The sequence below is a fragment of the Cervus elaphus genome, chromosome 5, assembly GCF_910594005.1.
Source record: "Cervus elaphus chromosome 5, mCerEla1.1, whole genome shotgun sequence".
Classification (NCBI taxonomy): domain Eukaryota; kingdom Metazoa; phylum Chordata; class Mammalia; order Artiodactyla; family Cervidae; genus Cervus; species Cervus elaphus.
In genome coordinates, this window is record NC_057819.1 from 87,554,648 (window position 1) to 87,582,303 (window position 27,656).

Below are 27,656 nucleotides of genomic sequence, written 5' to 3' on the forward strand. Positions count from 1 at the left end.
AAGAGGGAAAGCTATAGGCAACTGAAAGCAGAACTCCAGGGAATAGCGAGGGGAGAGAAGGCGGCCTTAAAAGAACAATGCAAACAGAGGAAAACAAAAGAATGGTTAAGGCTATCGATCTCTTCAATGAAACTGGAAATTCAGGGGAACTTAAAATTATGTCCACGTCACCTCTGGGAGGGAAGAATAAGCATAGGAGAAAGCAGAGTTCTACTTTTAACTTCTATTATTTGATGATTTGATGGAGTAAATACATGCTTTTTGTTTATATAAGACATAAGTTAGTACCTTATCCTGACCTACACAAATCAGAAATGATTCACATGCCCTAGAGCTTGTACTCCACAACAAAAGAAGCCATTGCAACGAGAAGCCCAAGTACTGTGAATACAGAGTGGCCACTACTCACTGCAACTAGAGAAAGCCTACACACAGCAACAAAGACCCATTGCAGCTAAAAGTAAAGACAAGGAAGCGAGAAACACCTTAATCTTAACTTAGCGACTTCAGATCAGTTCAGTTGTCGCTCAGTCGTGTCCGACTCTTTGCAACCCCATGGACCGCAGCACGCCAGGCTTCCCTGTCCATCAACTCGTGGAGCTTGCTCAAACTCACGTCCATAGAGTAGGTGATGCCATCCAACCATCTCATCTTCTGTCATCCCCTTTTCCTCCTGCCCTCAATCTTTCCCAACATCAGGGTCTTTTCCAAGGAGTCAGTTCTTCACATCAGGTGGCCAAAGTATTGGAGCTTCAACTTCAGCATAAATCCTTCTGATGAATATGCAGGACTGATGTCCTTTAGGATGGACTGGGTGGATCTCCTTGCAGTCCCAGGGACTCTCAAGAGTCCAACACCACAGTTCAAAAGCATCAATTCTTTAGCACTCAGCTTTCTTTATAGTCCAAATAGTCCAACTCTCATCCCTGGTGGCTCAGACGGTAAAGCGTCTGCCTACAATGCAGGAGACCCGGGTTCAATCCCTGGGTTGGGAAGATCTCCTGGAGAAGGAAATGGCAATCCACTCCAGTATCTTGCCTGGAAAATCCCATGGACTGAGGAGTCTGGTAGGCTACAGTCCATGTGGTCGCAAAGAGTCGGACACGACTGAGTGACTTCACTCACTTTCTCATTTCCATACAGGACTACTGGAAAGACCATACTTGTGACTAGACGGACCTTTGTTGGCAAAGTAATCTCTCTGCTTTCTAATATGCTGTCTAGGTTGGTCATAGCTTTTCTCCCAAGAAGCAAGCGTCTTTTAATTTCATGGCTGCAGTCAACATTTGCAGTGATTTTGGAGACCAGAAAATAAAGTCTGTCACTGTTTCCACTGCTTCCCCATCTACTTGCCATGAAGTAATGGGACCAGATGCCATTATCTTAGTTTTCTGAATGTAGAGCTGTAAGCCAACTTTTTCACTCTCCTCTTTCACTTTCATCAAGAGGCTCTTTAGTTCTTCTTCAATTTCTGCCATAAGGGTGGTGTCATCTGCATATCTGAGGTTATTGATTTTTCTCCCAGCAATCTTGATTCCAGCTTGTGCTTCTTCCAGCCCAGCATTTCTCATGATGTACTCTGCATATAAGTTAAATAAGCAGGGTGACAATACACAGCCTTGACGTACTCCTTTTCCTATTTGGAACCAGTCTGTTGTTCCATGTCCAGTTCTAACTGTTGCTTCCTGACCTGCATACAGGTTTCTCAAGAGGCAGGTCAGGTGGTCTGGTATTCCCATCTCTTTCAGAATTTTCCACAGTTTATTGTGATCCACACAGTCAAAGGCTTTGGCATAGTCAATAAAGCAGAAATAGATGTTTTTCTGGAACTCTCTTGCTTTTTCGATGATCCAACGGATGTTGGCAATTTGATCTCTGGTTCCTCTGCCTTTTCTAAAACCAGCTTGAACATCTGGAAGTTCACGGTTCACATATTGCTGAAGCGTGGCTTGGAGTATTTTGAGCATTACTTTATTAGCGTGTGAGATGAGTGCAATTGTGCGGTAGTCTGAATATTCTTTGGCATTGCCTTTCTTTGGGACTGGAATGAAAACTGACCTCTTCCAGTCCTGTGGCCAGTGATGAGTTTTCCAAGTTTGCTGGCATATTGAGTGCAGCACTTTCACAGCATCATCTTTCAGGATTTGAAATAGCTCAACGGGAATTCCATCACCTCCACTAGTTTTGTTCGTAGTGATGTTTTCTAAGGCCCACTTGACTTCACATTTCAGGATGTCTGGCTCTAGGTGCGTGATCACACCATCGTGATTATCTGAGTCGTGAAGATCTTTATTGTACAGTTCTTCCGTGTATTCTTGTCACCTCTTCTTAATATCTTCTGCTTCTGTTGGGTCCATACCATTTTTGTCCTTTATCGAACCCATCTTTGCATGAAATGTTCCCTTGGTATCTCTAATTTTCTTGAAAAGGCTCTTTAGTGCTTTGCTTTCTGCCATAACCGTGGTGTCTTAATGACTTAATCTCTCAAAACCAAAATCAAACAAATAAATAAATCTCTCTCAAACAAAATTATTTTATTTGTAAAAGAAAAGGAGGGCCAGTGTTTATTTCCTCTTTAAAGAAACAAGTGCATACTGTAAATATATACAGCTATGATTTGTCAATCATACCTCAATAAAACTGGGACAAGGGTGGGGTATGGAGTAAAATCTATTAAAAAGGCAATTATACAAAAAAAGTATAGACAAAAAGCATTAAAAAAAAAAAAGTACTATGAGATTTCTTTTTCAGTGCTATTTACTGACTCAACAACTTATGCTTAACCTTTAACCTAAACAACTTAATATGACAAAATTAGTTTTTTCACCTCAGGCTAGTTAAAGCAACAGAGAGACATCTGTACCTAAAGTCACGATTGGAAAAAAAAAAAACACTGCAACTCTTAACAATACCCAAAGTTTACAACAGGCCCTGTTCTCTTAGCTAAGCACTGAACCAAAATTCTTTTTTTCTCATCTGTCATATCCTTGAAACCAGATCCACGTTAAAAATGGTCAGGTGCTCTGAGAGGAAACAGCAGCTCAGTCTGTAAGCTACAGAGAAAGTCTATTACAACTGGGTCACTGGTTCTTGCCCTTGTCCCAGATAGGCCAGTTAAAAACAAGCAGTCATAACCTCTCCTGCCCCAGTAACTGTGTCTGGACTAGGCAACTCTTTCCAACTAATAACTTTCATGATTGAAACAGTTCTAGGAAAAGTTCTCAAGCAAATCCAAGTAACTTGAGATAAGGGAACATTAGCAAAAAGGCAGGATTCTTTAAGGCTGATCTTAAGCTTCCAGAGGAAATTCATTCCTCACACACTCTCATATTCCCACTAGGGCATCTTGAGTCAAAGGAAGAAGTAAGAGCCAGCAGAAGCTCATATCTTTCAGAAAATGATGGATAACTTTCCTGTTAGTCACAGTAAACAGTACTAACAGCCTCTAAGAATCTAGAGGCTTTAAGAACACTTTCCAGTAATTCCAGGGATAAAAAGAAAAATCTCTTTTAACTTTGGAATGAGACTTTTTAGAGAGCACTGCAAGAGAGGTTAATAAGGCAATGACATTCAGGAAGTGAAAAGCACAAAACGACTCTTCTGCCATCAGAACAGTTCTGAAAATTGTCTACGTTAGTACCATAAGTATGTGGCTACTGCTCAGTGAGAAAAGAAAAAGACAAAAGTTAAGTATGTGAAGTGTGGTGGTAAAAAAAAAAAAAAAAGAACACACCAAGATCCAATAAACAGACTTTTCCATTTCTCAAATGGAGCAACAGAAGCATGTATATTAAATATCTGAAGCCTCTGTACTGGCAGAACCAGGAGTAGAAACCAGGATGAATTAACTTCTTGTTATAACAACTAGTCTACTAAAGGACTTATCAGTGGCAACTATATGAAACAGCACTGACAAAAATAAAAATAAGGAAGGCCAATTAGGAACTTGGCTTTCAGAGACACTTTTCTCTGACACAGCATCTGTTTCCTTCTGATCCTATGAAGCACTGATCGTACTGTACAAATTATTTTAGAACTATCCTTGTGAAATCATATGATCCAATCTGACTCAAAGCACTGCATACAGTCCAGTAGTAAGAACAAATATGGAACTGTGAATCTACAATATCATTGTCAATAGAAGCCATCATTAATTTCAACAAATTTCTGAGTAAGGAAAAGTAAATGGAGGACTGATGAAGCAGCGTAATTTAAGTTGCAATCCTTAATATCTACTGGAACATTTCAATCAAGCTAGAAAAAAATCTGCCCCCTAAGACCACAGAGATACTCTTCCAGAGGACTTAACAAGTAACAATCAACTCCCTGTCCTAAAGCAGAAACTTGCTAGTCAACAGCCCTACCTACATGCACAGAAATCCTGACAACTTTCCTGTTATTTCGTTCTTAATATAAGTGGGCACCTGTCTACTATATACACGGTATGTGTGTGCTAAGTCACTTCAGTTATGTCTAACTCTGTGCAACTCTATGGACTGTAGCCCACTAGGCTCCTCTGTCCATGGGATTCTCAAGGCAAGACTACTGGAGTTGGTCGCCATGCCCTCCTCCAGGGGATTTTCCCAACTCAGGGATTGAACCTGCGTCTCTTACATCTCTTGCATGGGTAGGCTGGTTCTTTACTACTAGCACCACCTTATACATCTTAATTAAAAAACCATATATAGACATGCAACCATCACTGTAAAATATTCGAGATAATTAAATTCAAACTGTAGAAATAAAACCAAAACTATAATTCACATCCCCAGAGACTTAAGAAACTATTGCAACCACAAAAAAAGAATTCTATGAAAAAGTACTGACAAGAAAGAGCAATGAAGGGAGGCTGTATAGAAAAATGGTTGTGTAGAAAATAAGAAAGCAGACAGTCAGACTGGAACAAGCACTTGAAAGACAGAGGACTGGAAGACAGAAGGGCCTAGAACAAAGGAAAAGTTTTATAAATTTGATATTATGCTTGAAAAGCTGGAAGAAGATAGGAATGCAATGAAGACATAATGAAATTAAAAAAAAAAAAGGCCATTATAAACTTCAGGAAAAAAACCAAGTCTCTATAAGAAAGAAAATACAATCATTTGTATTATGTAGTTTCTACTTATCTATAGGCATAATATGCATAGTAAGTTTTGCAAGACTCTAGTTGATAGAACAAGAAATAAAGGTATCTCAACTTACAAAGATAATACAGGAACAAAAACCTCATGTTAAGTACACAGAAGAACAGAAGGGGAGAAATAGGAGTGATGGAGTATATGAACTAATTTATCTCATAGCAGAAAGTTAACAGACAATGTCTACAAATGGCAAATCAATAAATAAAAGTAGAGATACGGAAGTAATTAAAGTAACTATAACTAGGAACAGAGTTAAAAATGATTCCCTCAGGAAAGAAAGAGATCAGGGATAGCTGCTTTTTGTTAAAAATTCTTTAATATTCTAACAATGTGCTTTATTATTCTGATAAACTTAAAAATGTATTTTAGTAAAGAGAATACCCAGAATCCTATGCTACCAAGGAACACTCACCTCCACCTTGATGGCACACCGCCCAATGGCTCGCACGGCTTTGCGCACGAAGTCAACATCCACCTCTGTGGCATACTCTTTCAGTTCAGCCAGAACCTGTTAAACATCCATGAAGTGAACAACCATTAAGGATTCTGCAACAACAATTTTCAGGTCTAAGCTTTTCTGAAGATCAGCTCTTAAGATCTAAATTACTAGATCTTAACTTGAATCTACTTTAAGTCTGACCTGAGCAATGTTGGCTTGAGATGCCAAACGAATCATGATGTCCAATTTCTCTAGTTTCACATAGATGGGATCATTGTACTTCACAAAGAAAACTTTGATTTCCTGCTTCAAGATTTCAGGCCTGTGATGTATAGAAATACAAGGTAAGGAAGGTGAGGTATATATTGATATATCTTTCTGAGTCTGCATTAATACCCAACCTGTGCTTCTATCCTCTCCATCCACACACCCCACTCAGGAAAAAAAAAAACTCAGAATCTTCCTTTACACCCCTCTAACCAGATCCATTTAGCAGACTATTTTTATGCTTTTTAAGGGGGCAAAGTATATACTGCCAAGAAGAATCAGTGGAAGAACAACAACCTGATCTAAACCATGGCCTGAACCAGATTAAACAGACACTAGCTAGCATACTAACAGGTCCTTCAGAAAAGAAACTAAATTATAAAGCAACACCAGGCATTCACTGTGTTCATTCACTGCAGGAACACTCTAAAATCAACTGTCAGCCTCCTGACCCTGGGCAAGTTGCTCTACCATACAATATTTTTATTTCTACACATTAAACAAAGCTTAACACAGTCCTTTTAAATACTGATATCATTAAGCTTAATTCAAAATTACAAACACTTTAATCACCAATTCATTTTTTTCCCAACCTTTTCTGGACAATTAGGTTGATGTTCCTCAGGGCGACGTATTGCACCTCTGGCTCCCCAGACAGCAGAGTGACAAGTGGCGGGGCCAACTTCTTCAGCAGCATATTGTAGTAGTCAGAGTCCTTGGGTAGCAACTCTAAAAATTTCATTAGGACTTTTACTGCTGAAAGCACCACTGCTGAGTTGGCATGAGATAACCGGGGAGTTACCCGCTCACAGATGCTGAGGGCAGAAAATGAAAATTAGTATCTTAAATGACAATTTCTGTGCTCAATCCAATCTGTAAGGTAATGCTGTCAGAGGTCCCATGGCCCAAGATCAAGAAATTAGAGAATCAGTTAGAAAAGTCAAAACTCCATGCGTAGGTAAATTTGGGATTCAACACTGCAGACGCCTCATTCCCAACAAACTACAGGCAGAGCAGGGATACAAGACTTTAGGAAACCAGCAATAAGGGACGTTCAAAATGGAAGGAGAATAGCCAATACCCCAAACACTTGAAGCTCACACCATTTACCTTCCTGTTTTATAGCTCTGTCTCCCCATATTATGTAAGGGCTCCCTGACTCACAGCCCATTTCTCCTCTACCTATAGGAAGTCAAATTAAGCATTCTGAGAGTTATTTCATAATGAAAGATATCAACCAATTGTGGCTGAAGTTTCATTATAAGATGCAGGAGGAGATGGACTGACAGGGAAAACTACCCAACCTGTTGTCTTCAGGATAATAAGGGAATCTTGAAGAGGGTTTTTGGCTGTTAACAATAACCATTCCTCTTGGAGAGGGTTTTTGATTGTTTAACAATACCAAAAATAAAAAAATACCACTGCAATATTCATCCAACGTCATCCCCTTCTCCTCGTCTGTCACGATATACTTAAATGTCTCATAAAACATAGGATATTTAATTATCTGTTTAGGGTTCTCCAGAAATTAACCTAATTTTGATAGCTCTTAGGCAGCATGGTTGGCTAGCTGACTCAGTTATGGATACGAGATTAAGTTAAGCTGTGTTTTTTTCCCTTCTTCCTATATCTACTCAGCAGACTTCCTGCCCTTCTTTAGGTCTTTATACAAATGCCACCTTCTTAAGGAGGCCTTACCTAATCACCCAATATTTCTTAGCTCTCTTCCTTACTTTATTTTTCTTGTTAGCATTTATCATTATCTGACCTATTATATGTTGGATTATATACACATATTATATATATTTCTGCTCTATGTCTCAGAATAGATTTTCCCTAAGAGCTATGATTTTAGTCTGTCCAGTGCTGTATTCTCAGAGACTAGAACAATGCCTGGCACACAGCATGGGCTCAAAAAAAACATTTGCTGAGTGAGTAAGTGTGAGATGTCAATGACCAAGAGAAAATAAAATTGTATGTAAAGTTCTTTCCAGGAGACATTTGTACTTTCAGTGATGGAAAGAAACTATCAGGGTGAGTTTTGATAAAATCCAGAGGGAACGATTTCCCAGACAAGTGAAGAACATTTATATTATAGCTGATATAAATAGCTATATTTATATAAATATATAATATTTATATAAATAGCTTCAGCCAGGCAAGGAAGGTTACTTCCTACCTACCATAGTTAAAATGAGCCAACAATTCTTCAGAATTACTTTGCCAGAATTACAGTGCCTGTATGCACAAAATTCTCAATAAAAATTGATATAACTCCAATTCTGTACACCAGAATGTATGTATGTGTACATGAAACTTAGCAGTCAGTATCTGAAAGCCAAAAAAAACTTCGAACACTCAAGTGGTAGAGAGCTAGGCAGAACAATTCAGGTGTGCCTTTTAAATCTTCTCCAAATGTATAATTTCCATACCTAACGGAAGACATCATACTTACTGCAGGCTCCCATCCACTTTCTCTAGTACTAAATTACAGGTATAATGCACCTCACTAGCTAGTATCAAGCCACATACTAAGTATCTTAAAGAATGAGAATGGTCACTAAAATGAGAGACACTCACAAACCTTTGCCAAGTGGCTAAGAACTGCTGTATGGGAGATGTGAGAAGGTGATAAGGGCGATTTTTGCAGACTGTTTTAAGTGTATCGCTCAGAAAAGAAATGGCAGATACACATCTCCTATTTTTGCATGGCTTACTCTGCTACCTAAAATGTTCCTAATTACAAAGAGAAAATACCACAGGGAGAGCAATATCTATATCCCACAAGTCACTGTTTTCCTTATTCCTAACATAACAGACCCTTATTCTAATACAGACACACTAGAACTTACTAAACCAGGCAAGACTCCTACATGCTACCCAGAGAAACAGACTGACCTCTGAGCCTCCCGGTCATCTTTAGGGTTGTAATTAGATAAGCAGTCCAGGATGAAAATCTGGCCCCATTCGGTGCACTCATTCAGGGCTGTCAGTAGTTTATTAATGTTCTGTGGATTCAGATCGAGTAAGTTGCTGTTGGGGTGAGACTCACTGATTTCAGATAGTGCTGCTACAGCATTAGCCACCACCTGGAAAAAGAAGCAGATATGACCTTGATTTGTCAAGAACAGTACAACTATTTCTCTGAATCACTTCAAAGATCTTAATTCATAACTGTTCCTGAACATTTTACCTAGTCATATACAAAAAGAAGATAAACTGCTTTCAAAATATGTATTATACCACTAATGATGGCTTATATAGCTTCCTTGTGATCAGGCAACCCAGAATTAAAACAACTCACATATTAGCAGAGAGTCACTGATGGTTTACTACTAAAACATTAATTTTAATAGTACTCAAACCATCAATAAAACTAAGACAAATGAACAGCTATAAAAGCAGTCAAGTTTAGGGACTTCCCTGGCAGTCCAATGGTTAGAACTCTGCGCTTCCAGTGCAAGGTGCATGGGTTTAATCCCTGTTGGGGAACTAAGATCCTGCATGCCTCGTGGCGAAAAAAAAAAAAAAAAAGCTGTGAATTTTAATTTTGAAACGTACATTAGGCAACAGAAAGAAGAACCTAGGCCAAATAATTTTATGGGTGTATGGCAGATAGGGAGGTGATCCGTTCAGTTCAGTTCAGACTCTTAGTAGTGTCCATCTCTTTGTGACCCCATGGACTGCAGCACGCCAGGCTTCCCTGTCCATCAACAACTCCCGGAGCTTGCTCAAACTCATGTCCATTGAGTTGGTGATGCCATCCAACCATCTCTTCCTCTGTCATCCCCTGATCCTCCCGCCTTCAACCTTTCCCAGCATCAGGGTCTTTTCCAAGGAGTCAGTTCTTTGCATCAGGTGGCCAAAGTATTGGAGTTTCAGCTTCAGCATCAGTCCTTCCAATGAATATTCTGGACTGATTTCCTTTAGGATTCACTGGTTTGATCTCCTTGCAGTCCAAGAGACTCTCAAGAGTCTTCTCCAACACCACAGTTCAAAAGCATTAATTCTTTGGCACTCAGCTTTCTTTATAGTCCAACTCCCTTTAAGTGTCAGAATAAGAAACTGTGACCTTAAAACACTAGTTCACTATAACATGATGTTGGGAGAGCACACACACTCTGTATAAGTTCCATTTCCTCAACTAAAAACTAGAGATAATTTAATCCACCTCAGAGATGAGCTTCAGTTTGAGGATAAAATCAGATAACATGTAAGTGCTTTCTAAAAGCTTTAAGCAAAGTTAAGGTGATAACAGCATGTGGGATCTTAAGTTTCCCAGCCAGGGATTGAACCCACGCCCCTTGCATTGGAAGCGAGGAGTTAACCACTGTACCACCAGTGAAGTCCCAAGCTACTGATTTTAACATCTACATCACTTGAGTAGTCTGCAGATTATCCCAGCATTTTACCTAGAAGATTAAGTTCTAGAGAATATGATTTTTTAAATGAAATAATATACTTTTGACAGTACCCATTATTATGTAAAAGATAATTATGCCACAAACAGAAATCACCTTCAGCTATAATCTAGTGATTAGGTAAAAAAATTCCAAGATGAAAAAACCAATGGTTCACTTGGTAAGTATGGTTATGGATATAATATTGTCTTGTTATTAAGACAAACCATGAAGGATTGTCTAGTTCACCTATCTATCACATGGCAGCATGCATGAGGTTCTTTTCTGACAATTTTTGTTTACCAACTACACCATTAAGCAAAGGCTTTCATGAAAATTAAAAAGCATGAAGAGTGAAATAATAATCTCCATCATCTCAGTGCTTTACATGCAAGGAAAAGACATATTTTCCCTGTATAATAAGCCTGATATATTGGATGACAGGAAAAAGGATCAAAATGTCACACTGGAAGACCAAATACCTATTTTCCTTTCTTGCTGTCAACACATGCCCACTCTTGACCAGTTGGTCCAAAACAAATGTCCTGTCACTGACTTTCTGCCAGTTTCTTTTTCTTGTTAAAAAGTTAAATATAAGGTCTGTTAACAGGAAACGTAAAACAAAAGGGGAGAATTGGGGGAATTACAAAAAGCAATGGAGAGGAAAGAGAACAGAAGGATACTGAACAGGATGAACCATTTATAATTCCTCTGCTATCATCATACATAATTGGAAATTAAACCAATTAATGAAGTGTATGGTCTGGTGGTAAAATAGGCAACTTTCACTTATCCCATTAAAATAAGAAAAAAAACAGGGAAAACTAAACCTGAACTAAATCTGATCCAGAGATCAGATTACAGGATTATGTTCAGAAAAGTCTGCACTGGGAAAAGAGGTCACTGCCAAATGGTCACAGAGCCAATGGCTGACCAGAAGATATGCACCCCAATAACAAAACTCTGCCGCTGGGAAAAGACTGAGGGCAGGAGGAGAAGAGGAGGGCAGGAGGAGAAGAGGATGACAGAAGAGGACAACAGAGGATGAGATGGTTGGATGGCATCACCGACTCAATGGACATGAGTTTGGGTAAACTCTGGAAGTTGTTGATGGACAGGGAGGCCTGGTGTGCTGTGGTTCATGGGGTCACAAAGAGTCAGACACGACTGAGCGAATGAACTGAACAAAACCGTACCGCTATTCCTCTAAAATCCCTTCTATTCTATTCTTTCCATTTTCATCTCCTAATCTTCACATTCAGACTGCTAGATTTTTAGAAACATACTGAGGTGGATCCATAAAGGGTTGCTTAGAGTTCTCCTGGTCAGGAAGCCATGCTTCTTACACTAACAGAAACTTAAAATGAGCTAGCACACTGAATCTCAAGGAGGCAAACATTAACTTCAAGACAGTATAGCTGGATTATATAGGACAACTCACTTGTCCTTGCATCTATGCTACAAAGGAATACATCCCATAACATCAAAAAAAAAAACCAACAAACTGTTTTTAGTTCATCTTACCTCCCAATTACAGTCAATTCTGTTCTTTGGGAGACTGCAACTAAACATTTTTCCTCCTATCTCACCTCCACCCCTGTAGACCTAATGTAATATGTATCCTTTATAGACACTAAACACAAATATATACATACATGCAAAAGCATGCACACATATGTATGTGTATAAATAAAATCACACTCAATACTAAAAAAATCTTTTTCTGCCATAACTACACACTTCCCTTCAATTTGACAGCTCCAAGTGGACCCTTGAAGTCTGCTGAATTTTTTTTAACATAAGCAACTTGTGTTTTGACTTACCTTACACTATACCTAGAAGAAGTGGACAAAGAAACAAAAGACAGCAATAGCTAAAATTTATTGAACACTTACTATGCCATTTACCCTCATGCAACTCTAATGTAGCGGCTATCAAAATCTACCTATTACAGATAAGGAAACAGGTTTTAAAAATGAATTTATAAATACAGTTAGAGGAACTCAGTGACTTGCTTAATCAACACAGCCCAAAGAGAGAAAATGCTTGAATACGAACACATGGCCTGTATCTGATTCTAATGTCTGAGTACTAATCACTCTGCCGACTGTATTTATAGAAGTCCCAAGAGCTGCAAAAGAAAAATCAAAGTTGGGCAGGATGATATAATCAAAACATTACTTCCTGGCAGATTTATACAAGGAGAAAAAGGTATTCTCTTACTTTATATGTTTCAGAGATAATCACATCCTAGCAGCACTTAACAGGGCAAGATTTACTATCTGGCTATAAAACCTGATTTATAAGCTACCCCTATCGTATACACAGAAATTCTGAGGGCATAAATTTGACCTCACTTTTTCTTTTTTTAAAAAAGCAGCAAGCTGGAGTAGTGGATATGAATAAAATAAAAATTATCCTGTAGAAAAAGAACGCTAGAAGGAAATCTAGATACTCATTGGGAGTGGAGTATCACAGATAGAGGTTTTTTAGGAATACTCTCTCACACATTTCCTGTCCCCTTGAATGACTTCCCTAATTTCACTCACTTTCCTAGTTCCAGAACCCAAGAACTTGGGTTCAGTGACTTCCTCCTGTTAACTAAATTACTATTAAGAAGACTTTCATTCCTAGCAATGACCTTCAGGGTCACACTCTCTGAAAAAAACACTTCAATTCTCATATTCAATTTACAATCCTTTCGGCTGCTGCCCCTTGAAGACTTGAATTGAAAGCAGCAGAATAGCTAACCAAATCTATTATAATGAAACATACAGGTGATTTGTATATTTTTATCCTCCTGAAAATCACCAACAGTTCAAAACCTCACTTTCTTCTTTATGGAGTTGCCTGAAATAACATGTTAAAGCACAGAGCATTTACCCTAAACAGGTTTCAGACATTATCATCTCCAAGGATATGACTATATGGTACCAGTTAATTTTACAGCTCATGCTTTAATCCAAAGACACTGTCCAGACTGTCAACTAATAATACACTGATTATATGACATTCTAATGTTCTGTTTTCCCATCTTCTCCAGAATGACAAAGTTGAATGAATACATCTACCTAGTAGAGTCAACACATCCCATTACAGCAAGAAAGTCTGAATACATAGTAACAAGAAAGATTAAAAAATTAGACTCAATGAAACGCATTAATTACTTGAGTGGCTTAAGATGTGTTCTAATGAAATGTAAATAAGCACAAAGCCAAAACACTACAAATAAATGTCTACATACATACAAGAGGCACTCCTAAGTTAAAAGGCAGAGAGTTACTTGGTCCACAGGACCTAAAATCACACAAATCACACAAAAGAATGCTACAACATGAACAAAAAGTTTATTATCACACCATTTATCTTCTCCTCTTCTTGAAAATAAGTAATCCTCTGCCAAATTAGAGCCTTGAGATCATTTTAAAAGGGACACTAAGAAATGAACAAGCTGGGATCTTTTGGTACACAACTGAATTACAATATACAACCGATCCAGTTTTCCAGAAGTTGCCAACAAAAACTGCTCTAGTTATATCTTTGAACAATTCTTTTAAGAGTAATTCTGCAATGGTGTGTTAATTAATATTGTAGGTAGACTTAAGCTTCCATCTGTAGATATGCTGCCCTCAGAAACCCCTCAAAAATAATGTCTGGCTTTAAATATTATATACAAAAAAAATTTTTTTTTAATAAAATTGCCACTGAAATATTAACCTTTCTAAAATCATTAAAAACCAGCACCACGATTGCTATAAAGTAAGGAAAAATTGTTTTACTAAGGGCTTACTCTATATCAGATACACAGTGAAGTGCTTTGCAAGCCCTCTGTCCTTTATCTTTCACAATGGTCCTATGATAGAAACACTGTTTATAATCTCCATTTTGTAGATGAGGCTACTGAGATGTTCAGGAAGACCATCAAGCTAAGAAAGGCAGACCAGGATACAAACCCAAGTCTGAATGATTCCAGAGCCTGAGTTTTAACTCCCACACTATTAATACTGGGAAAGAAAAAAATCATTTCACAGCTACAAAGCACTTTTCTGTTTTGAGAATCCTTGGTAAACAGTGAGTCAACTCTTATCCAAAGTAAGTGGAGAGCGCTTCTAAAGGTACTAGTCTCTGAGAACTCTAAGGACTCAAAGGAGCCACTTGCAGAAAAGGCAGAAGCTTTGGGACATCTGTGAAATGGCTGTCTCATTTTCATGTCATTTCAAATGTCATCTTTAGCAATACAAAACATTTTTCATCACTGTTCTAAGCCCTTTACATGTTCTAATTCAATTAATTCTCACAAGTCTGTGAAGTAAATTCTATTATCATCCTCCTACAAGGGCTGAATTTGTATCTCCCCAAAATTCACATTTGAAGATTTGAAGTCCTAACCTCCAAAAACCTCATGTGACTGTGTTTGGAGATAGGGTCTTTAAAGAGGAAATTAAGTTAAAATGAGGTCATTACAGTGGACCTTAATCCAATATAACTGGTGTCCTTATCAGAAGACTAAATTTGGATAAACACCTGAGGAGGGAGGATCATATGAAGAGAAGGGAGACGCCCACCCACAGGCCAAGAAGAGAGGCCTCAGAGGGAGAAACCGAGCCTACTGACGCCCTGGACTTGGGCTTCCAGCCTTCAGAGCTGGGAGGAAATAAACATGCTGTGTAAGCCCCCAAAAAAGTGAGTCAACTCTTTATAAGAGGAAGTGGCTGAATGCAATTTGGTATGCTGAATTGAATGCTGCAATAGCAAAAGGACATCTGTTTTGAAACAGGTGAAATAAAGTCTGTACTTCAGTTTATAATAATGTACCAAAGTTAATTTCTTAGTTTTGACAAAGGTACCATAATTATATAATAATATTTTATTACTGAGTAAACCTGTGTGAAGACAAGCATATAAGAAGTTTCTGTATGGTCTTTGAAACTTTAAGTCTAAAAATCTACTCCCAAAAATGAGATTAAAAAAACAATATCCTAAGTTAGAAATAATTTCTAAAATAAAACCCGATTATGATTAAAATTTCTAAGGTGAGATTGCACATAGGAAGATCTTCACAAAGTTTACTATAAACAAAAATCATTTCCTTACTCTGTAAATAAAGACAGAAAAGCACTAAGATCAATCAGTGGGCAGGCGCACTTCCAACTAGGCAGCTGCCAATGATTCCACTTACTCAACCAAATACAACATTACTTACTAGGGGCATCCAGACAAAGACTGAATATGTTACCTGCTACATCACTCTTACCCACTGCCTACCAACATACCAATACTCTCCCACATGTCTAAAATTTGACCAGCTCTGAAACTCCTTCATGGACACGGGGCATGAAGAGCATTATGCATTTCTAATTTCATTTCTGTGTAATATTCTAAGTTTGCAACTCTGTTTATTAATATATGTCTAGGGATAAAAGAAATAATGTAATTAAAGTACTAAACTGAGGTTATTAATAAACAATTTTACACAGCCCACAAGGACAACAAATATATTCTGATAAAAATCCTTCTCAAATTTACAAAGTGATCTAGAGACTTGAGTTTTTCATTATTTACCATCTCAAACTGACAGCAAACCACCACACACTAAGTGAAACTGAAATCGCTCAGTCATGCCTGACTCTTTGCGACCCCGTGGACTGTAGCCCACCAGGCTCCTCCATCCATAGGATTCTCCACGCAAGAATACTGGAGTGGGTTGCCATTTCCTTTTCCAGGGGATCTTCCCAACCCAGGGATCGAACCCACGTCTCCTGCATTGCAGGCAGACGCTTTAACCTCTGAGCCACCAGGAAGCCACACACTAAAGGCCTAAATAAAAATTACAATAATTAGAAAGCATGTCATGTTAGGTCTATTCCTCAAGAATAGCTGCTGTTCATAAGAAGGAATGAATTTGCGTCAGTTCTAGTGAGGTGGATCAACCTAGACCCTTATACAGTGGGAAGTAAGTCAGAAAGAGAAAAAATAAATATCATATATTAATATTAATGCATATACATGAAATCTAGAAAAATGGTACTGACAAACCCCTTTGCAGGGTGGGAATAGAGACTCAGACATAGAGATCAGACTCATGGACAGAGGAGGGGAAAAAGAGGGTGGGACAAACTGAGAGAATAGCACTGAAATATATACATTACCCAAAGAAGGCAATGGCCACCCACTCCAGTACTCTTGCCGGGAAAATCCCATGGACAGAGCAGCCTGGTAGGCTGCAGTCCATGGGGTCGCTAAGAGTCAGACACGACTGAGCGTCTTCACTTTCCTGCATTGGAGAAGGAAATGGCAACCCACTCCAGTGTTCTTGCCTGGAGAATCCCAGGGATGGGGGAGCCTCGTGGGCTGCCGTCTATGGGGCCGCAGAGTCGGACATGACTGGAGCGACTTAGCCGAGCAGCATACACATTACCATATGTAAAACAGATAGCTAACAGGAAGCTGCTGTGTATCACAAGTGCTCAGCTTGGTGCTCTGTGACAACCTAAGAGGGGTGGGATGGGCTGGGAGGTGGGAAGGAGGTTCAAGAGGGAGGGGACGTGTGTATACCTATGATTGATTGATGTTGATGTTTGGCAGAAACCAACACAACATTGTAAAGAAATTATCTTCCAATTAAAAATAAATTTTTAAAAATTTCCCCCCAAAAATAGCTGTTTATTAAGCATTTACTCTGTTAGGCATTACTTAAATTTTTAAATAAATTATTCCTCCATGTTCAAAATAATCCAGTAAAACAGGCATTATTACCTGCTTTTATTTTTATTTTTCCAGATGAGGCCACTGAAGCTCATTTTAAATAACAGTCTCAAGACCACGCTTCTAGTAAGCAGCCAAGCCAGGACGCCAAACAGCAACCACTCTGGGCCCTAAATGCTGTGTGCTATTTCCATAACCCAGATTTTCACAACAGTAGCACTAGTGACATTTCGGGATGGATAACTCTTGGCTGCAGGAAGACTCCCTGCGCGCTGCAGGATGTTTAACGTATCTTTGAACCCTACTTACCAGAGGTCAGTAGCAATCTTCCCATCAGCTACGACAACCGAAAGTGTTTCCCAACACGGCCGCGTACCCCCGGGGAGAATACCGCTACCAGCTGAGAACCACTGTCACTATCTCACGCGGCTTCTAACTGCTGGCTAGCACATGGTTAAAATACATACTTTTTCTAAGAAGAAAAGTGCTACTTTTCATAAGAGAGCTTTTCAGAATAAGTTCAAATTAAAAGAAGCTGAGGGAAAAAAAAGGAGCTGGCAGTTTAACTAGAGCCTTTGCTGAAGGCCATACTGGGCCAAGTTCTGACAGCATGCTGCTTGTGCAAAAAAACCCTCAACAAATGAAAAACACGATTCTGGGGGTGGTGGTGTTGTTGTTGTTGTAACTAATCCAGTAGTTTGTACTCTGGCTGAGAGAACAGAGCAATGGAAAAGGGACATTCCCGGGGCAGTTCTCAGGAGTGATGACAGAACTGAGAAGGCTTCCAAGACAAGATCAAAGGGGCTAAGGCATGGAGCCAAAGGATTCAGGAGATCTGAATTCGCAAACAAAAAGCAAAGCACATGTGGTGGGGCTGCCCAGGGAGTCTCAGGCAGCAGATTCCAGTGTAAACATTAACAGAAATTGGAATATCTCAAATGCCTCTGAGAGAGAAAAGAAAAATTGTAGTTAAGGAGGGAAAATCCTAATATGTGGATAAAAAGCTAGAGAAAAGTCACTATCACCCAAAAGTGTATCTTTCTTGCAAATATCAATTACAGAGACCAGGACTTTCAAAATTCTGCTATGTGAAGAAATCATGGGAGTTATCTTCCTCTCATTGCAAAGTGCTTCCTCTTTCTAAATACATAATTACTTTCAACAAAATGGACTAATAAAATTGGCCTCTAAAGATAAGTTTAGCTCTAATTCCTCAGAAAAGGTTTTACCATATGAATCTGTAGAGATATCAAAGAGATCAGTACCTTTTAAACTAATATTGTAGCGGAAATTCCCTGGAGGTCTAGTGGTTTGGACTCCATGCTCTCACTGCCAAGGGCCAGTGTTCAATCCCTGGTTAGGGAACCAAGTACGTGGTGATGGTACAGTGATGCACAGCTGCCTTCCTGGTCAGGGAACTAAGATCCACAAGCAAGGCTCCATCCACCAAAAAAGTCATCAGATTTTAACTGACATTTTACCCTCTGATTTCAAAGTCATTTCTCCAGAGGTACTGGTGCTTTCACATCTAGGATGCCCTTCTAAAGTAAGCTGTAAGAAAACTACTCAGGTAGAACCAGGAAGCATCAATTCCTTCTGCAAGTGGTTCTGAGAGTTGCTGGTGCAGTGCTGCCACCATGTGGGGCAACTTCTGAAAAAGTGGAACAAAATTCTCCCTCAAGAGCAGTAAAACTGGACTCATACCTATCATAGGAATAAGAGGGTTCAGAAGATTTCCTTATTAAAACAGTCATCAGATAATTAAGGCCTTTATTTGTTCAAAATTTTAACCATTTTCAGAAAATCAAAGTCCTAAATATGTACGTGCATATATGTATTTAAATTATATCATGCCTATACACACCCAGGAGGCAGTAACCACTGATGGGTATTGGGGCTCAGAACCAGGTTAGAATTTTGGCCACAGTACCACTAGCTGAGTGACGCTGGGATTATTCTTTAGCTTCTCCAAGTGAGAGTTCTTTGGAGTGGAAGGAGATCCAACCAGTCCATCCTAAAAGAGATCAGTCCTGGGTGTTCATTGGTAGGACTGTTGTTGAAGCTGAAACTCCAATACTCTGGCCACCTGATGTGAAGAGCTGACTTATTTGAAAAGATCCTGATGCTGGGAAAGACTGAGGGCAGGAGGAGAAGGGGACCACAGAGGATGAGATGGTTGGATGGCATCACCGACTCAATGGACATGGGTTTGGGTGGACCCTGGGAGTTGGTCATGGACAGGGAGGCCTGGCGTGCTGCGGTTCATGGGGTCGCAGAGTCAGACACAAATGAGTGACTGAACTGAAGTATATACTACTTGATCTCTATCATAGAAAAACCTCTAATTTAGAATAACTTGTAGTTCAGAAGATAGGAGAGCTACTTAAAAAAAAACAACACTTTAAGTAAAAGCACCTATCACTACGCCTGACAGAGAATGCACTTTCATTTTTTTTTAATTACTCATTTATTGGCTGCGCTGGGTCTTCCATTGCTGCACACAAGGGCTTTCTTCAGCTGCTGTGAGTGCAGTGGGGGCTTCTCTGATTGTGGAGCACAGGCTCTAGGCATGAGGGCTCAGCTGTGGCACAAGGGCTTAGTTGCTCCACGGCAAACGGGATTTTCTCGGACCAGATACCGAACCCCTGCACTGTTAGGCAGATTCCCAACCGGTGGACCATCCGAGAAGCCTCTCATTTTCTTAATGGTATTAGGAAGGTCATCATTAGCCTTAGGACCTTCTCAGATGTTTGAGTTACTATACCTTCCATTCCACCACTAGACACTGGAATTTACTTCACATTCTTACACTCATTCATTTCATATCAGCAGCATTTGACCCAATTGATAAAAAGGACAACCAGCAGTCTAAAAACAGCAGTAATACTTCTGGCAAAAAAAACAGGACATACAGTTGAGATGAAAAGTATGGGTTCAAGAACGAAAGTAGGCATGGGGATACATATGTGTTTATCTCTTAGTCCAAGCTTTTCAGTTCTTCACTAAAATAACAGGAATGAAGAGCTCAAACAAATGATTTAATGTTTGTAAAATAAGGCCAAGGAGTTCCAACCAGTCCCATCGTAAAGGAAATCAGTCCAGAATATTCACTGGAAGGACTGATGCTGAAGCTCCAATACTTTGGCCACCTGATGCAAAGAACTAACTCATCTGAAAAGACCCTGATGCTGGGAAAGATTGAAGGCAGGAAGAGAAGGGGACGACAGAGGATGAGATGGTTGGATGGCATCATCGAATCAATGGACATGAGTCTGAATAAACTCTGGGAGTTGGTGATGGGACAGGGAGGCCTGGCGTGCTGCAGTTCATGGCATTGCAAAGAGTCAGGCATGACTGAGCGACTCAACTGAACTGAGAATAAGTGGGGAGAGAGGTATTCCACTCTCAAGCCTGCACAGGTACAGTGGGCACCTGAGAATGAATGCCTCCTTAAATTCTGCCTCCTGGGCACCTTCTTAACAAGATGTCAAACAAAGGAAATAAGAAAAATTTCCTATTTAGAGGGCAGCAGGGCCCAACAATTTAATAATCCCTGATGCTAACACCTGTTCGAGGAAAATCTTCAAGAAAGATACAATAAAACATAAGGCATTCCTGAAATAGTTTCTCACAACTCTACTAAGTAACCTTAAATTTTCTCTAAAAGTTTTCTCAAAGATCCTTGTGAAAATCTCCTCAAATTGTCCTGATTTGTTGTATAAAAACAGGTTAAGATTATTAAAGGTTATTATTAATTATAATGACACGTTAAATTCAGAGACCCATTCATGTGTGACATCTTTAAGTTACCCATAGCTAAGTAGAGGGTAGGAGAAGAAAACAGGTAAAATAAACTAGCATGTATTAATAATTACTGAACCTGGTGATGGTAACTGAGTTCATTTTATTTACTCATTTAGTAACTCTAATTTTGAAGATGTTTGAAAATTCCTATAATGAAAAGTATAAATAAATAAACGGCATACATATACTATTTATATATTAGGACTTGGTTTTCAGCTCAGTAGGGTATGAGACAGACAATCTTTGGGTCCCATGGATGTCATGCTTCACATAGCTAACCTATGGCTCAATGTCCCAAAGATTTATTTTAAACATGCTTTTTAAAGAGACCCATTTTAAATATTGCTCTCTCATAAAAAAATGGAAATACATTACCATTGGATTTGAATCTGCTATGAGATCCCGCAGAGAATCCAGAAATCCCTGATCTTCCACCATCTGGGCATTGATGTCATGGAGTTTTGCCACACAGACTGCTGCTGTCTTCCGGACATAGGGATCTTCATCCTTTAAGCACTTGCGGAGGGGCTCACAGAGATACTCTGTAATCTTGTCCACCCGGATGCACCCCATGGTTCTGACTGCCAAAGCTCGAATCAGAGGATTGGGATCTTCACAGTCCTACAGACAATAATCATTGACAACTACTGGTGTACATGGTGTCTAAAATCCAACAGTCTGACTTCTATAAGCCACAAAAGAACATTTAATTAATGTAGGTTTCCAGTTATATTCTACATCAGAACCCACCTTTTCCAAGTACAAAACTTAGTTGCCTATTCAAAGAGTTTAGGCTAGGAATTCATTTAACTGTTTCATATATACAATGAAGACATGCCCTGTAGGATTCATTCCAGAGCTGGGCAGAAATTTAGATAGCTGGTGTTACTATCCTCATGGCCATTAGTGGACCTACTCTAAAAAGAGAAAAGGGCTTTGGGCTTGTATTCTGGTACAGGAAAAAAATCAGAAACTGGAAAGATGTGTCCCACTCCACAAATATCAACCAAGGAGAAAAGAGGGGCTGGATATATCTGGGGCCGACAGCCAAGAAAACAAAGGAAATTCCAGAAGCTGATCTGGGTCCCCCAGAAGATCCTTAAGTGAAGCAGCAGAGAGATCTGCTGAAATCCTGATTAACATACATTCTCCTTTCCTAGCAAGTGCCTCCAAATATTGTACAAATATTAATAGAACGCTTACCATGAAGGAATACCCCTTAAATTGCCCTGTATTTAAAAATTTCTTTAAACTTTATAAACCTACGCACAAGCTAACTTTCAAAAAAATGTACACTAAATTATTTCCAATGATATCATCCATCTATGAATCACCAAACAGAATGAAATGTTATTTTGATTCTGTACATTTTTTAGTTAAACACAGAAAAAAAAAAATTCCATGAGAAGAAAGCATGTTTATTTTTTCAAAACAATTTAATTGTAGCTAATTTTAGAAATGCCATCTGATTTTTGCTTCTAACATACACTGAATTCCAGACAGAGGAAAAAAACAATAAGTAAACAAAACAAAAAAATCCCAATCTCTAATAGAGACAACCTTATTATGATGTTCATCACATCTAACCATATGAGAATTTTAACTGGATATACAATAGCATTAAGGACTTTCTTTGATGCTCAGTTGCTTAAATGATTTTTCATCCTTAGAATGTTTGGAATTTGCTTTAAAATTATCCAGTAGGAGAGGACGTGGGCGTCAGGAAAGCATGTATGGAGAATATAAGCTAAACAAGACTGGTCATAGGTTGGTAACTATTGAAACTACAAGGTAGATATTTAGGAACTTACTATACTATTTCCTTTACTTGAGTATGTTTGAAAATTTCCATAACAACAACAAAAAAAGTTAATCATACTTATTAAAACAAAATTAAAAGGCAGCTTCTATAGTTTCCACTACTTCTAAAACACAAGCATAATTTCTACAAAGATAAATAGGTAAGGCCCCAGGTTACTGACACTATAATGACATGCCCAACCTTTGTCTGCCACAGAAGGTTAAAAGTGACATTTCATCTGGCTTTCTTCTCCCATCTGGCAAGGATGTAACAAGCCCAGCTGACAGAAGGCTCACCATATGGTCTGAACTGGATGACAAATGCCAGCATTCAGAATGCTTAAATCATGAACATTCCTACTCGTTGCCAATACTTCTCTAGAAGCCCTCTTTTGGAACAGAGGTTGCTTATTTGCAATGCAGACGCTAACCATATCAAGAGACACTTCTTAAAAGGCTTTCTGAGATAGAAGAAACTGTTCTTGAGTCCCTGAGAAAAAGTTACCTTCACAAAGCTGTTGACAGCCATGATGGCCATGTCTGGCTGACTCTTGGCATAGTTCATCAAGTAGAGATACACAAGCTTCTTCAGTTCCAGATTGTCCGTCTGCATACAGTTCACTACATCTGGAAAGAGAGAGCTAAGAAGAGAGAAAGGGAAAGTGAACTGATGTTGGTGCCAAGATGTTGGATAGAACACAAAGAAAAAGCCTTAATTTAAAAAGTAATCTGATGAGAGGATGAATGCAGTGATAATAATCACAGAAATGAATTACTAAAGAAACTACAATAATGGTCTCAAGAAGATACTGAAAACTAGATTTTTAAAAAACCTTTTACTTTGAAAATTTTCAAAGTGGAGACAGCAGTTTAATGCACCTGATGCATCCATCACCCAGCTGTAAATATTGATACATACCTGATCTTGTTTCATATACAACCTCAACCCACTTTCCCTCCCCCAGTCCCTACCCCATCTAATTGCTCTAAACCATTTCTAAACAAGACATACACCTTAGTGTATCTCTTTACAAATTTTTAAAAAAATCACTATGTCACCAAAAACAGTTAACAGTATTCTTCATGCCAATTCTTTGCAGTTTCAAAGCACTACAGTTGCTATGCTTTTCAATGTGCATATTCTTCCATCTCTAACCAGTGGGAACTTATGTGGTTGGTGTCCTTATTAAATAACAGTTCCCAGATAAGACCTTTGTTCAAAATTTTAAACTTTTCAGAAAACAAAACAGTCCTGAGCATGTGTGTGTATGCATGTTCAGTCTCTTAGTCATGTCCAACTCTTTGTGACTCTATGACTACAGCCCACCAGGCTCCTCCGTTCATGGGATTCTGCAGACGAGAATACTGGAGTGGGTAGCCATTTCCTTCTCCAGGGGATCTTCCCAACCCAGGGATTGAACCTGAATCTTTTGCATCTCCTGCATCAACAGGTGGATTCTTTACCAGATGAGCCAGCAGGGAAGCCCATGTGTATGCATATACAGATTTAAACTCTATTATATACATACACCCACGAAAGCAGTGACCAGTAATGGGTACTGGGACCCAAAACGAGGTTAGAATCCTGGCTACATTACCACTAGCTGTATGAGTTTGGGATTATTCTTTAGTCCTCTGAGCATACCTTTCTTGATCTCTAACATGGAATAACTTATAATTCAGAATAACCTTTAGTTCAGAAGATATGAGAACTATTAAAAAAAAAACTGTTAACTAAAATCATCTATCACCATGCCTGACACAATACACTTAAATTTGATTCTCCCTTTTCTTAATGACATCAGAAGGTCATCATTAGCCTTAGAACCTTCTCAGGTGTTTGTATTAAAACAACAACATTCCACCACTAGATGCTGGAATTTACTTGACATTCTTGCACTCATCCACTTCTTATCAGCAGCATTTGACTCAACTGATAAAAAGAAAATAAATGTGCTTCATATTAACATAAATATTTTAAAAAGTAAAACTCTATTTTACTTTTTAAAAAAAATTAAGATGACATTGTTTTAATTTCTGCAAATCTCTTTAATGTCTAGTTTAAGCAAAAACTGAGTCCCAATCTCAGGGTCATGGGTTCAAACCCCATGTTGGGTGCGGCTTTGGGCTTCCCTGGTGACTCAGACAGTAAAAATCTGCCTGTAATACAGGAGATCCCTGGGTCGGGAAGATGCCTTAGAGAAGGCAATGGAAACCTACTCCAGTATTCTTGCCTAGGAAATCCTATGGACAGAGAGCTGCAGTCCATGGGGTTGCAGAGAGTCAAACACAACTGAGTGACTAACACTTTCACTCACTTTTCACTTTCACTTAAGCAAAAATAGCTGGATTCTCACATCTGCTCCTGCATTCAACCCGCTGTAGAAAATGTTGTTTTAACTGAAGTATTAAGAAGAAAACACATCTTCATACACATACATAAATTGCAAAATGGAGTATTTTAATAGCTTTTTCACATAACTGGGTGTTCTTCTTTGACACATTAAAGCCAGACAAACGATCGTTTTTGTCTTTTTTAGTGCACAAATCATAGTTTCTTAAAAGTTAGGTGCAACATGGAATCTGAAATCATACTGATAAACTTTCTGTACTTGATTGAATTAAAATCCATTAATTTAGCATTTATTTTGACTGGATCTTTTACCCATGCATAATTTTATGATATATGCACTGGTTATTTGGAAAACACTGGTTCAATGAGTTATGCAGGTCATCTCTAGGTTGTCATGTTTCATTATACAGCACCAAATAATCACATTCATTAATTTCACCACCAATCTCATCAGAAAAATCCCTAAGTATCGGAAACTATCAAGCTCATGATGGGAGACACAAGTTTTCCAACACTCTAATTTTTAAAGTCGAAATGTATCTACTGTCAAATTTTTTCCCTTGAAGACAGATTCACTTTGTTCATTTTTTATAAAATGTCTCCCAAATATTAAGTCTGATTAACTATAATTTTGTCTGTCAATCATTATTTCGCATAGAATGGTATTCCCAAGTCAAACAACTGTGCAGGGGCTTTTTTTCAAATCAACCGACACACTCTGCTATGCAGAAGTACTTTATGCAAATTCCTGTTTCATCACACAGAATATTAAAAAGACCTGAACTCAGATTCAAGTTTTACTGAAATAAATTTGTAGTGCTTCATGAAGGACAGTCCTAAGTGAAACTGCCCTTTTTTCCTCCAAGCACATGGTGGTGAAGGATACAGTGACTTACTGCTATGGTCTGGCACACTGCCTTAATTCAGAATACGGCACCAGCCGTGCAAATATCAACACACTGAAAAGGGCAAATAAGACCTAAGTATTATTACAAGAATAGCTTTGACCTCATGGAATTCATGGAAAGGATCTCCGGAATTCTCAGGGGCCTGCAGACTATCTTTACTTATTTCCAAATGGTCCTGCTAAATTACAGGGAAAAAAGAGGGAGAAAAAAAAAATAGACCATTTGGACTTTGTTACCATTGATTTTCATCTTGAATTCAGCAACTCAATGCAGAGTTGTATAGCTGAGGCACTGGTATGAGCCAATTAAACTATACATGGGCTTCTGCTCCTCTGTATATTTTTATCATCTTCTAAAACTACCTTAGCAACAGATTTGTAATTGTGCCAGCTCTCAGGAGGTTTTATGCTCGATCTATATGCAAATGAAATCAAACTGGCTTCACTCTTTTAAAAACACCACACTTGGTCACAGAGTTAATATAAAATCAACTACACTTCCTAATGTTTTCAGTGGGACAAACTAGTTCATATACACTCTTATCATAATAGCCTTAAATGAAAAGCAGTAAAAGCAACTAGAGTAAGACTCTAAAGTGAGCAAGGCAGAAAGAGGTCACCCTTACCTAACATCCTTCCCCACAGTCATAGCAGCAATCACTTTCTTCACAGCCTCCTTCCTCTTTTCTTTCTTTTCATTGTTGAGTTCAGCCTTTAATTCAAAGATTTCTCCTAGAAGAGAACAAACAGATGAGGTCCCAGGGTCAGAAAATTAGAGCACAACACTGCACTATGTAAAGTAACACCACAACAGCTAACCAGAGGCAAGGCTGCAATCAAAACAAGATTTCAAAAAAAGCAAAGATGTGAAATCTTTCTACAGAGGGGACAGAATGGCATCTGAGGGATGATCTTCCATCAGAATTTCCAAGTCCTGAGGAAAAAATAAATGTAGGCAGGAAACAAATTCACAAACCCATGTTTTCAAACCAGAAGATACTTCTCATTCACTACTCTCAACTCCACAAAGTGAGGACCCAAGGTCACAGGGCTAGCGAGTAACAGAACTGGCCTTAGAACTGTTTCTCCCAACTTTTTTAACTTAAGAATTTTCCAACATTGTCTACACATTCTTACCTGGGAAGGATCTAAAAATACCAATGCTCAGGCTCCATTCTGAATCAAGTAAAACAGACTTTCAGACAGTAAAACTCCTACATTCATATTTTTTAAAGTTTCCCCAAGTGATTCTAATGTACAGGGTTGAAAATCACTGTTCTAATCAGTACTTTAAGATATCAATGGAATTTAAAGCCGTATCCTGTCCAATCAAGCTAACAACAGAAATAATCATCCTGAAGCTTCAAGAATGGTACAAACCAGTCATTTCTAAATGTACAATCTTCAGCGACTGCTCAAGCTCTGCACTGTGAAATGCCAGGGCTGTCACTACTATTTTAAGGCCTAGGCTCACCTACCTTAAGAAAGCTGGAGGTGAAAGAAGAAGGTAACAACTCTCAACTGGTTTTAAAAGAAAGAAAATATACTATAACACTACGAAAAAGAAGTTGACTACTGCCACTTCCACTTCCCACCTAGCGTACTGCCTCATTTTCTTCCACTGTTCTTGACGTTCACTTCAGCCTCGCTCACCAGTATAATAATAGTGGGGGCAACAAACGATGTGATCTGCTGAAGCCTCTAAATGAGAAGGATGAAACCAGTAAGCAGCACAGAAGATAAGCACTAAAAAAACTTGTTATATCAAGATATACTGCCAACAAAGCAAATAAATTCTGACAAAAATCGCCCCTTTCCTTGACAGCTGCTATAGAAATAGCAC

General features: G+C 38.7%; 1 protein-coding gene and 1 non-coding gene across 5 annotated transcripts in view; one reads left to right on the forward strand and one right to left on the reverse strand.

The window, feature by feature from the left end:
- AP2B1 (adaptor related protein complex 2 subunit beta 1) overlaps positions 1-27,656 on the reverse strand; it is a 109,283-nt gene that overhangs the window by 70,673 nt on the left and 10,954 nt on the right. For all 4 annotated transcript variants that reach the window (XM_043903022.1, XM_043903019.1, XM_043903020.1 and 1 more), the window contains exons 3-9: positions 26,440-26,545; positions 23,059-23,194; positions 21,129-21,374; positions 8,743-8,933; positions 6,438-6,659; positions 5,779-5,899; positions 5,551-5,646 (exon numbers count right to left, since the gene is read on the reverse strand). In XM_043903022.1, the coding sequence (XP_043758957.1) occupies positions 5,551-5,646; positions 5,779-5,899; positions 6,438-6,659; positions 8,743-8,933; positions 21,129-21,374; positions 23,059-23,194; positions 26,440-26,545 (1,118 nt within the window). The remainder of the gene's footprint in view (positions 1-5,550; positions 5,647-5,778; positions 5,900-6,437; positions 6,660-8,742; positions 8,934-21,128; positions 21,375-23,058; positions 23,195-26,439; positions 26,546-27,656) is intronic.
- On the forward strand, positions 924-995 carry TRNAC-ACA. The gene has a single exon. It is a non-coding gene; the product is annotated as a tRNA-Cys (tRNA).